This window comes from Triticum urartu, chromosome 5A (genome assembly GCF_056163025.1).
Source record: "Triticum urartu cultivar PI428250 chromosome 5A, HENAU_Tu73, whole genome shotgun sequence".
Classification (NCBI taxonomy): domain Eukaryota; kingdom Viridiplantae; phylum Streptophyta; class Magnoliopsida; order Poales; family Poaceae; genus Triticum; species Triticum urartu.
This window is the reverse complement of record NC_141877.1, coordinates 166,670,000-166,682,535: the sequence shown is the minus strand read 5'-3', so window position 1 is coordinate 166,682,535 and position 12,536 is coordinate 166,670,000. Positions and strand designations below refer to the sequence as shown.

Below are 12,536 nucleotides of genomic sequence, written 5' to 3'. Positions count from 1 at the left end.
GAATCGGCCAGCCACGCCCCTGGAGCGCACGCGCCGGCGACGAGCCGACATACCGTCCAAGCTCGCGCCTTGGTGCCCACCCGCCCGAGATGAGCTCGAGGGCGCAGTCGACGACCGCAGCAGCCGCGAACCGGCAGCAGAACCCCTCACATGGGGGGCTGAGCCACCGGCCCGGCAAGGCAGCGTGACGCGACGGGGAGCGGCGGTGGGAGAGGAGGCGGGGTCGGCGGGGGGGGGGGGGGGACGGCTCATCATCGGCGAAATACGCCCATCGGACCCGGGGTGCGATGGGGGGCTCGGGCATCGGGAGGACGGCCGAGGCCACCAGCGCTGGAGAGGGGGACGGGGTCACGGGAGCCGGAGGGGGCGACGGAGGCGGTGGCCGCCACGGGCGGAGGGGAGGCACCGGCGCAATAGCCAGGATCGCTAGAGCCAGCTATCGCCATCTGTACCTTTGTTTTTCTTGATGTTCCTAGGCTATTTCATGTGCTACAGAATTCGCCATGCGCCTACATGGGATCACACTATATTTCAAGAGCCACATTTTGAGTTGGAGCTTCAGATCTTCGATGATCGCATCATACTGCGAGGAGTCAGCTATTTGGATGTTCATGGCATCAACAAGCAGCTGCGAGTCAATTTCAAAGACGACCCATGTGGCACCCAGCTCCGTTGCGGTCGTGATTGCCACCGACAACGCGTTGACTTCAGCCCCAAACACATCCAGTGCTTGGTCTTGGCGCCTAGCGCAAGCAACCACCAATTGGCCATCAGAATCACGAGCCACCACGCTCCATCCACTTATGGACTGTCCAGGAGTGAAAGTCCCATCCAGATTAAATTTGAGAGTGTCAGCTTTAGGTGGTTTCCATTTTGCCAAGGGCATGCTTTGCTTCTCCGGCGCAAACACTTGTTCATACTCCATAGCGGTGCTTCTGATCCGCCTTATGAGCTTCGAAGCCTGCAGTGGCAACTGTCCTTCACGTATTCTGTTGCGCTGGTTCCACCATTGCCACCAGAAGACTATTACTAGGACCCTTTGCTTCTCGTTCAACTCCCAGAGCTGGTCTATCATCGCATGTACACATGTGATATTTTCCAGCCGCATGCATTCTTTTTCCAGGCCTAGTTCACGCCACACTTCTTTAGCCCATTTGCACTTGATGAAGAGGTGTCCTCCGTCCTCTTTCCCATTACCACTGAAGAAGCAACAAGTCTTCTCTAGCCGTACACTTCTCCTCTCCAGATTCAGGCAGAGGGCGAGAGCTTCATGTTTCATGCTCCGTACGAACATCTGCAGCTTGGGCGAGCATGGGAGTTTCCAAATGCGCTTCCACGATTGATCAACAGTTCGCTCAAGCTGTCCGGCTCCGCTGGAACTCGATCCTGGCGATCCATTCCCAATCTGCATGCTCAGTTCAACTTGTAGTTTGTATGCACTCTTCACAGAATGATTTCCTTTGCTATCATAGTGCCATGCTATGAAGTCTTCCACACCATCCCGTAAAGGAATATGTAGTATCCATTGGGCATCTTCAGCACAGAAAGTGTCCTTTACTAGCTGCTCATCCCAGCCTCCCGATATAGGGCATATGAGTTTAGACACATGCGTTAGCAGATTGGCACCTTTCGGGGTGATTAACCCGTCGTGACTAGGACCTTGGTATCCAGGGGTCAGTCTAGATATTCACCTGCGATCCAATCCCAATTCTCCATATATACCCTTCCTTTATCAGTTGCAAACCATGGAGGATGCTCCGCCACGAGTACGAGATACCATCATGTGCCTGAGCCTCAAGAACACTACAGTTCGGAAAGTATCGCGCCTTCAGCACCCTAGCGCACAGGCTGGACTGATTTTGGAGGATTCTCCATCCTTGTCAGGATAACATGGCGATGTTGAACACATGCATGTCCCGAAACCCTAATCCTCCCATGGCCTTGGTAGTGTTAACTTATCCCAGCTTATCCAATGCATCGCATTTTGCTTATCTTGCTGGCTCCACCAGAACGGTCACAGGAGATAGTTTAGCTCACCACAAAAGGTTTTTGTTAGGTCGAAGCAAGACATAGAAAAGGTAGGGATTGCTTATCCCACGTCATTCACGAAAACCTCTTTGCTTTCTTTCGCTAGGAGCCTTTCCTGCCATCCGTTCATCCGACCACACAAATTTCGCTTTATGTAATCGAAGGCTCGTCTCCTAGATCGTCCCACATGTACAGGTAGGCCCAGGTATTTTTTTGTTCCAATTTTCACTAAGTATACCCAGCATATTTTTGACCGAGTGCTTGTCTATATCACTTGTATTGGGACTGAACATGATAGCAGATTTTTCTACATTTATGCATTGTCTGGAGCAATCCTCATAGAGCTGAAGCACGTCATGCAGTGCAGCTGCCTCCTGCTGGTTTGCTTTCATCAAGAGAATGGAATCATCCGCAAACAAGAGATGTGATACGCATGGTGTCTGTTGACATATCTTGACTCCATGCATGGTACCTTTCTCCTCAGCATCCTTAAGAAGTGCAGTCAAACCCTCCGCACAAATGACAAATAAGTAGGGAGATATGGGATCTCCTTGACTCAGACCTCGTGAAGGGCTGAATATGATAATGACTTTGCCATTGACCTTGATTTGGTATCTTACTGTCCTCACGCATTTCATGACTAGTTCAATCCATGTTCTGCTGAAGCCGAACTTACACAACATGGCTTCCAAAAAGCACCACTCAACTTGATCGTAGGCTTTGCTCATATCTGCCTTGACTGCTGCCACCCCACTTTTGCCACTTCTCTTGTTCATGAGGTAGTGTGATATCTCGTATGCAATGAGAACATTGTCCGTGATGAGTCTACCTGGCACAAAGGCACTTTGATTGTCTGAAATGACATCCGGGAGCACTAACTTTAGTCTATTTGCTATGACTTTGGAAACCAGTCTGTAGACTACATTGCACAAGCTAATCGGCCTGAGATCCTTGATCCTCTTCGGGTTCTTTACCTTGGGGATTAATACAACCATAGTGTCATTCCACCCCTCTGGCATCTCTCCTCCATTTAGCATTGTTAGGACCTCTTTCACAATCTGATCTCCCATGAAATGCCAATGTCGCTTGAAACAATAGATGGCATACCATATGGTCCCGGGGCCTTAAGGTCACCAATATGATCCAAGGTTGCTTTCAATTCCTCTCGAGTGTATTTGGATTCAAGAGTTGCACGCATCGCGCTTGTCACCCGTGGCTCAACCTTGTCAATTAGTTCTGGGACGCGCTGCGGGTTAGACGTCATAAAAAGATCCTGAAAAAATGAGCGCACATAATTAGTTAAAATCCTCCCCTTCCTCCACCACCGTACCATCCTCCCTCCTGATCTCCTTTAGCCTATTAGCCTTCTTCCTCCCAGTGGCCACAGATTGCAAGTACTTTATGTTTTTATTTCCTCCTCACAACCACCACATATGCGCTCTTTGTTTCAGTTGTGTGTGTTTCTTGTCTTTCAATTCCTCCAGCAAACATCGAAGCCTTGCTTCCTCCCTGATCTTTGATTCCGAGACCTTCTCTTTCATGCATCTCTCAAGATCAACCCATGCCTTCTTTATCTTCCCATGCAACTCTCCCAGTACCTCCTTGCTCCATATACTTGCTTTCGAGGCAACATCTCACAATGCTTGTGCCACTCTCCCCTCATTCACCACCAGACTATCATCCCAGGCTTCTTTCACCATCTCCTCACACCCCTCCTCCTGCAGCCAACGGGCTTCAAAACGGAACGACTGATCTCCTCTCTTCCATCCCCTATCAATTCCCTCCATATGCACAGTGACCGGCCGATGATCAGAATGACACGGTTCTCCATTGATCACCACATGGTTTGGGAAGCTCTCACACCATTCATTATTGGTTGCACGGTCCAGTCTTTCACATATATATGTTCTTAATTCTTTGCTGTGGGTTCTCCAGGTGTACATGTCACCCTCAAAACCGATATCACGGAGCTCACAGAACCGGAGAGCCTCTCGGAAGCCATCTAGGAATTGTTGCGGACGATCAGCCCCACCTATCTTCTCATGACACGACAGTATCTCGTTGAAGTCACCCCGGGCATAGCCATGGTCTCTCTCTCTCTGGTGCTGGTTCTTTAGAATCTTCAAGAGCCTCCAAGTCTCCTTTTCCATATCTATGGCTGACTCTCTGTACACCCCCGTCAACCTCCATATCGCTCCATTCTCCTGCTTAACATCTACGTCGATATGTCGTCTCCCATACGATCTTAGGGTCACATCCACCTCCTTTCTCCAAAACAAGGATATCCCTCTTCCACTCCCCTCCCCCTTCCACGCTACCATGTTGGCAAGCCCCAACAACCACCTAAACCTTTCCATCTCCTTCTCACTTAATCTTGTTTCACACAGGAATAGGACATCGGGCTCCTCCACTCTTCCCAACTCGAGAAGAGAGCGAACTGCCGGGCCATTCCCTAGTCCCCGACAGTTCCAACTGATAATTTTCATTGCTCCCGGCGGGGCTGCTTGAGCAGCCCGGCTGACATGCTGTTAGCTGAATTATTCGGACCCTTCCCTTGTCCCTCCGCCATCTCATCTTGTTTCATTATGTGTGCCTCACCACTGTCACCCTTGCCTCTTTTATTAATGCTAGCATTATCAGTATCCATCTTCTCTCCATCTCTTTTCCCCAACTTGATCATTAGACTTCCTTCTGACTCCATTCTGTCGGCCCGTGGTTTCCGTCTAAACTTATTCCCATCCTTCCCTATTACAATTTTCCCCGTTACCCCTACATCCTGCTTGTTCTTGTTGACACTACCATCCATCGTGCTCCTGCCCAGAGCACCTTCACCTTGTGCTTCCACTCGCTCCCCCCTTTCTTAGCTTCCTCGGTAACCGGCAGCTCTACAGCCATACTATTTTGTGCTTCCTCCTGTCGTGAGCTTGGAGATGGCTCAAACTAAAGATTTTTTGTGGCCTTACTTGCTACTACCTTCTCTACACTCGCAGGAAGTTTCAGTGGGCTCGTAACCTCCTTTTCTTCAGCACCTGCGCCTTTCTCACTGTCCCTCGAGGTCGTGCTATCTTTCTGCCACAAAACCGCATTGCTGCCTGAATCACCAGAGTTCTTCCCCAAGCTTTACTGCCTCCTATCACCTTGGCCATGGGGCTCTGACTTCCCGCTTCCCCTACTGCCTCTCCTACTATCAGTATATCCACGAATCTCCTGCCCCCTTTCTTCCTCCCCTCATCCCCTCTTCTACCACTCTCTTCAGCCCTCATCCATGGCCCAAACTGCAGCGCTTCTCCTCTAACTAGCCTCTTCCTGCATTCCTTCTCGTCATGGCCGATCACACCACAAGTATAGCAAAAGTCGGGCAGATGCTCATATTCAAACCTACACCAAAGCAAATCTTTCTTTTTCTTACTCTTATCCTCTTCCACCTCTGTTGGGGATATAACTATTAGGTATGAACCGCCCAGGAGGGGCCGGCTCATCCCTATGAAGACTCAATACAATGAAGCCCAAGGTCACATGGCGATTCATAGATAGGCTTAGTAGACGGCCCAGACCCGAAGGCGACTTAAGGCCCATGAGTATAAACCGCCATGTAAGTAAACTTGTATTGTAAGGCATATGTGAAAGGTCACCGAGTCGGATACGTTGTATAAGCTGGCAAGGACTCTAAGGGCCGCAGTGCGTCAACCCGTGTATATAAGGGGACGACCTAGCGGTGGCTTAGGACAAGAAACAACAGATCAAGAGCCGGTGTCAGTGTCAAAACCGACGGATCTCGGGTAGGGGGTCCCGAACTATGCGTCTAAGGTCGATGGTAACAGGAGACAAGGGACACGATGTTTACCTAGGTTCGGGCCCTCTCTACGGAGGAAATACCCTACGTCCTGCTTGATTGATATTGATGAATAGGAGTATTACGAGTTGATCTACCTCGAGATCGTAATGGCTAAACCCTAGAGGTTTAGCTCGTATGGTTATGATAATGAGTATCCTCTATCCGGACTAAGTCCTCCGGCTTATATAGACACCGGGAGGATCTAGGGTTACACAAGGTCGGTTACAAAGAAAGGAATCTACATATCTGGTCGCCAAGCTTGCCTTCCACGCCAAGGAGAGTCCTATCCGGACACGGGTGCATTCTTCGGTCTTCGTATCTTCATAGCCCATCAGTCCGGCCCATGGCCAACAGGCCGGACGCTCGAGGACCCCTTAGTCCAGGACTCCCTCAGTAGCCCCTGAACTAGTCTTCAATGACGAGGTGCTGCTGCACATAGATTATCTTCGGCATTGCAAGGCGGGTTCTTCCATTGATGACTTCTGAGTAGTGTGTGCGGCTTTCCATTTAATGTTGTACTCCTCGGCTTTTGTGCATCAACAACTTCGGTTTCCACATGTCGAGCGAATGCGAGAGGTCAGGGTATTTTACATATACCACCCCGCCCGTATCACAAAGGTGCCTATTTAAAGAGAATGGATCTCAAATCCATTCCACACCCCGCGAAAAATCCTCAGAGCTTGCTAAGAAAAACCACCCCAACATGGCTAGTGCTCCCGGCTCTTCCTCTCGTCCCCATGGCTCCGAGAAGGGTGATTGGGAGAGATGTTCCGTATCCCATAGTCAGCTTGCGAAGCTACAAACACATGGCTTTCTTCCCCCTGCGGACCTGGTTCCCGTCTGAGCAGGATTGGCCTCCTTCAACGGCAAAGCTCATGCGGAGGATTTCCCCAATCCGTCTGTAGGAGAACGAGTGTGCTTCGTCACTTTCTTATTAAGAGGTGTCGGATTTCCAATCCATCCCTTCCTCCGAGGTTTGCTGGAGTATTATGGCCTCCAACTGGACAGTCTCACTCCCGCCTCTATCCTTCATATTTCGTGTTACGTCGCTCTATGCGAGCTATTCCTGGGTTGCGAGGCCCATTTCGATTTATGGAGAAGACTGTTCTGCCTCATCCCTCGCAATCAAGGTGGGTCAATTTTTGAAGTGGGAGGAGCCGAAGTGTGGCGCATCACCGGGACTGGATACCTGTCCGGCACGCTGAAGAAAGCTCCTGAAGCATGGTCTTCCAAATGGTTCTACATTGACGACGTCACTCTACCCGACCCCGTCCACACGGGCCTCCTTGAGTTTTCAAATGCTCTGTTGAAGAAATGCCATAGCTGGCGTCCTCGGAGCCTCGAGGAATAGGATAGTGCAAAGATCAGCCTGCTGCTGGGCAAGATAAGACGCTTGCCTAGTCCGGATTGTCGATAGTCGAGGTGATGGAGATTTCCATAACGTGGCGGGTCCAGCCACTCCAATACAGAGGGCTGCCCATGTGGCATTATAACAGAGAAGACGACGCCTCACACTATGGCTGAAAGGGCCCGAAGGCTCTAGCCGCCCTAGCCAAAATACTGGCCGAGCTGTATAAAGGGGAGAAGGAGGAGTTCACCCATCTCAAAATTCGAGACGGGTTTTCCATGTATAATCCTCCCAGCTGGGTAAGGTTCAACTCCACTATTTTATTCTTGTCCCTGAATCATTCTTGACAGGCAGCATCTTATCTTGCTCATAACAGGAATGGCGAAAGGCTGTCGAGGGGATCCATGACCCTGCCCCTCAGCCGGAGAATCGCAACCGGGATCTCGACCCCGGATATGAGGAAGATACGGACATATTTGTGGAGCTTGACGATGGAATATTCTATCAGATGAGCTACGACGGTACATATGTACCCATCATCGCCGATTACCCCGGCCTCCTTCCTACTTCATGTGTAAGTAATCCGAAGACACCTTATCCAAAAGAGTTTTCTCATTCCTCCTTACCCAGCGCACTGTCCTGTGCTTAGAAGGGGAAGCGTTCGGTGCGCCATGCTGCCCCAGGAGCATCTCCGCAAAGAGCGTCCCCCATACCAGGCAAGCCTTCTAAGAGGAAGGCAAACGAAGATACGACCGAGCCTTCATCAAAGAGGTATGAATTTGCAAGTATGCACCTTTGCAGTCACATCCAACTGTGACCTTTCCGTTTACCCTGTATCAGGAAAAAGGTGTGCCGGACTATATCCGGGGGTCCGGCCGGTCATACTTCTCGCAGCCAGGATTCAAATCCTGCCGTGAAGACAGGGGATGATGCGGGGGTGACGCCGGACTGTCCTCCAGACGAGGACTCGGATGATGTATCCGTCACCAACTCGGAAGTGGAGAGCGCCATGAATCATCAGCGCTGCAGGGCTGTTTTACGAGACCCTGGCTTTTCAGAAGAGTCATTTAACGCCTTCAGCTCAGTCGATGCATATATCCGAGCTGCTCGAGATGGGCTTAATAGAGCCACAAAAAAGCATTTAAAAGATGTGCAGGTAAGTTTGTTTTGTCTGACTATGATAACCATATGCCAGTAGCCCCCGAGACTTAAAGTAGTTGAAACAACTGATTTAAGGATCAATGTACAACTAGGTGCTTACGGAGAAGAACACCATGTTAACTTAGGAACTAGAAAAGTGTCGGCGCCAGCTGTCTGCTGCTAATGCCGAACTGGAGAAATCTAAGAAGGCATCCCCTGACAATGTTTCCCTCCATCAAGAAATCATAATTGTACACTAATAATGCTAATCTGGTTGCTTATCGTTGTATTGGATTGTTAGACCAACTGCGGGAGCAGCTGGATGCCGCTCGAGGCAAAGAATACGGAGCCAAAAAACTGCTAGCAGCGGGCGAGCGTGTGTTAACAAAAGTCATTCAGGAGAAAAAGAAGCTCCAAGATTCAAACACCAAACTGGGCGAAGAACTGAAAGACGTGCGAGCTTAGCTAGCTGACTTCGTGAAGAAAAACAAAAAACTACTAGGCGGCATATTCAGTATGTGGCCGCATTTATCTTATAACAGTTTAGAAGTAACTGTAGCTGATATAGCTGTGATTGCAGGTGTATTGACGGGCCGCCCTGAAGAGGAGGTGTCTGGATCATCAAGTGATCTTCTGCAAGAGCTGTCGCAGTTGCACGAGCAAGCTCGGCAGGCAATGTGGAGTGTAGCCAAGGCCTTATGGACATCTGACTCCCCTCCAGGGAGTATGGAGAAGCTTGTAGAGCTGTTCAAGGGAGCGCGGTGGCGTATCCGACTATGGAAGATATCGGACTGCTGAGAGGGTGCGCGAGAAGCCTGGGCCATGATAAAAATGCGGTATACCAAGCTGGATCCGAATCACATGGCCCGGGTCGGACCACTAGGGTCAAATTGGGAAGAAATTCCCGTTAGTTTAGTATATGGCCAAGTGGAGGTGGCTGCTAAATACTCACAACAGGATTGTAAGTTAGTCCGCCTGTTGGACGGTATATAGGAGGAAGTTTTTGAGTCCTAAGTGACTATGTACTTTCCTTCTAGCTGGATAATAAAAACAATTGTCATTGCCGACCTTTTTGCTTCGACCTCTGGACCCGAAGGTGCGGAGTGTTTCCGAATACCCTAACGGTAGAATATAGCATGTATGGGAACCAGGCGTAGGGGTCATAGTTGCTTGAACAGACAATGTGTATCCAGCTAGTTATGTTATATTACATTATGTAAGAAACATCTTCCAGAGAGAATAGTTCCGTTAAGGGTTCCTTTCCCTGGGTGTGCATGCGTTTAATGTGCATGTCCGAACTGTGATTGAAAAAAAAATCACAGAGTAAGTAACTCCTGGGTTTCATAATGGAATGAATGCGGGGACATCTTTAATTCGCCGACCGAATATTCCCTTAAGAACGCTAGCTTTCGGCTTCACCCAGTCTGAGGTACACATCCGGGTGACCCGGCAGTAACAATCACAGAGGTGCTCCCTTTATGCCCTAGCCGAACTAACGAGGACGTAGGGCATAAGCATAGGAGCCAGGCAACCCATCTTGGCCAAAACTTAAGTCATATCGATGCATATAATGGCGAAGAAAAGGTACATATGGAAAAACGCATATGTGGTGAGCTTGATGCTCAAAGGATAATAGCAAGCTTCTGTACGAGAAGCCCCCAGGTATAATGAACGTACATATGTAGAGATGTATGCATCAGGTAAGGACGGTCTAGCCGTACTAAAACCGTAAGGCTAAAGAGCAAAACGAAAGAAAAAGATAAAAAACGAAAAGAGATAAAAAAACAATGTTAATAACAGGAGGGAGGAGACGAACACAGAGTTCGGCGGTAGGCATAAAATCGTCGTAGTCTGGCCGCATTCCAGGGGTTCGGCTCCAAGTGATTGTCTGACACATCACGCAGACGGTACGCTCCTCCGGTGAGAACTTCGTCAATGATGAAGGGACCCTCCCACTTGGGCTTGAGTTTGTCCTTTTTCTTCACCGACAGACGTAGAACGAGTTCACCAACGTTATAAGTCTTGGCCCGCACTTCTCTGCTTTGATACCCGCGAGCCCGTTGTTGATAAAATGCGGAACGGGCTTTTGCGACGTCGCGCTCCTCCTCCAAGGCATCTAGGCTGTCCTGCCGATCAAGCTCGGCTTCTCTCTCTTCGTCATGCGCACTCGAGGTGAGTCATGAATAATATCACAGGGTAACACTATTTTTGCACCGTACACCATGAAGAAAGGTGTATATCCAGTAGGGTGGTTGGGTGTGGTCCGCAGCCCCCAGAGTACGGAGTCAAGTTCCTCCACCCAGTGCTTGTCTGATTCTTTCAAAGACCGCACTAGTCTAGGTTTGATGCCGCTCATAATAAGACCATTAGCCTGTTCGACTTGACCGTTTGTCTGCGGGTGATAGACCGAGGCGTAATCGAGTTTATTGCCTAGATTAGCACACCAAGTTTTCACTTCATCGGCTGTGAAATTAGAGCAATTATTGGTTATTATGCTGTGTGGGACACCATAACAGTGTACCACGCCGGATATGAAATCTATTACCGGCCCCGCTTCGGCCATTTTGACTGGTTTGGCCTCTATCCACTTAGTGAATTTATCCACCATGACCAGTATATACTTTCTCTTATGGCTTCCTCCTTTAAGGGGTCCGACCATATCGAGTCCCCAGACCGCAAAAGGCTAAGTGATGGGGATTCTTTGTAAGGTAGTGGGGGGCATATGGCTTTGGTTGGCGAAGAGTTGGCATCCGACGCAACATTGGACAAGGTCCTGTGCATCTGCTCGGGCCGTCGGCCCATAAAACCCTGTACGGAAGGCCTTGCTGACAAGGGCCGGAGCTGCGGCGTGGTGACCGCCGAGCCCGGCGTGAATCTCGGCCAAGAGCTGCCGCCCCTCTTCCTCCGAGATACATCTTTGAAGAACTCCGGTAGCGCTTTTCTTATAGAGCTCTCCGTCATGAACCTTGTAGGCCTTCGAACACCGGACAATGCAGCGGGCCTCATTCTGGTCCTCAGGAAGCTCCTTCCTGTTAAGGTAGGCCAGGAAGGGTTCGGTCCATGGGGCAATGACTGCCATGATGAGATGTGCCGACGGTGTTATTTTGGTGGCTGAGCTTCCGATGATGTCGGTGTTTTCGGAATCTGGGGTTATGTTCGGATCCGGACTAGTGTTGCCATTTTTCCCCCGCCACACCACGGATGGCTTAAAAAGCCTTTCCAAAAAGATATTAGGTTGCACGGGGTCGCGCTTAGCACCGATACGAGCAAGAACGTCTGCCGCTTGATTACTTTCTCAAGCCACATGATGGAACTCGAGCCCCTCGAACCAGGCCGACATTTTTATGACTGCGTTACGATAAGCCGCCATCTTCGGATCTTTGGCATCGAAGTCTCCATTTATTTGAGATATTGCGAGGTTTGAGTCCCCACGCACTTCTAGGCGTTGTATGCCCATGGAGACAGCCATCCGGAGACCATGCAATAAGGCCTCGTATTCGGCTGCGTTATTGGAGTCTGTGTATAGTATTTGGAGTACATACTGAATGATGTCTCCAGTAGGGGACGTTAAAACGACGCCCGCTCCTAGCCCTGCTAGCATTTTGGAGCCATCGAAATGCATAACCCAATTGGAATATGTGCCGTACTCTTTAGGGAGTTCGACCTCTGTCCATTCGGCGACGAAGTCAGCCAGTGCTTGGGATTTAATAGCTCGAAGTGGTTTGTATGTAATATCAAATGGAATGAGCTCAATGGCCCTTTTGGCAATCCGACCCGTGGCATCGCGGTTGTTTATAATGTCATTGAGTGGTACTTCGGAAGCCACCATGATCGAACACTCCTGGAAGTAGTGATGGAGCTTTTGGGATGCCATGAAGACCGCGTATGCTATCTTTTGTTCATGGGGGTACCGGGATTTGCATGGTGTAAGGATAGTGGATACGTAGTATACTGGCTTCTAAAGCGGGAAATTGTGTCAGTCCTGTTCTCGTTCGACGACGAGCACGACGCTCACCACCTGATGTGTTGCCGGTATGTATAACAACATCGGTTCGCCGACGTTTGGCGCGGCCAGGATTGGGTTGCTCGCAAGAAGGGTTTTTGTTTCCTCCAGTCCGGCTGTTGCCGCGTCCGTCCACTCGAAGTGATCGGTTCGCCGTAGAAGGCGATAGAGTGGCAGTGCCT

At 49.9% G+C, this 12,536-nt stretch overlaps 1 protein-coding gene across 1 annotated transcript; it reads right to left on the bottom strand.

The window, feature by feature from the left end:
• Window positions 1-472: 472 nt before the first annotated feature.
• LOC147970689 (uncharacterized) lies at window positions 473-1,411 on the bottom strand. The gene has a single exon (XM_087523563.1). The coding sequence runs from the start codon at window positions 1,409-1,411 to the stop codon at window positions 473-475; it is 939 nt and encodes a 312-aa protein (XP_087379689.1).
• Window positions 1,412-12,536: the final 11,125 nt, after the last annotated feature.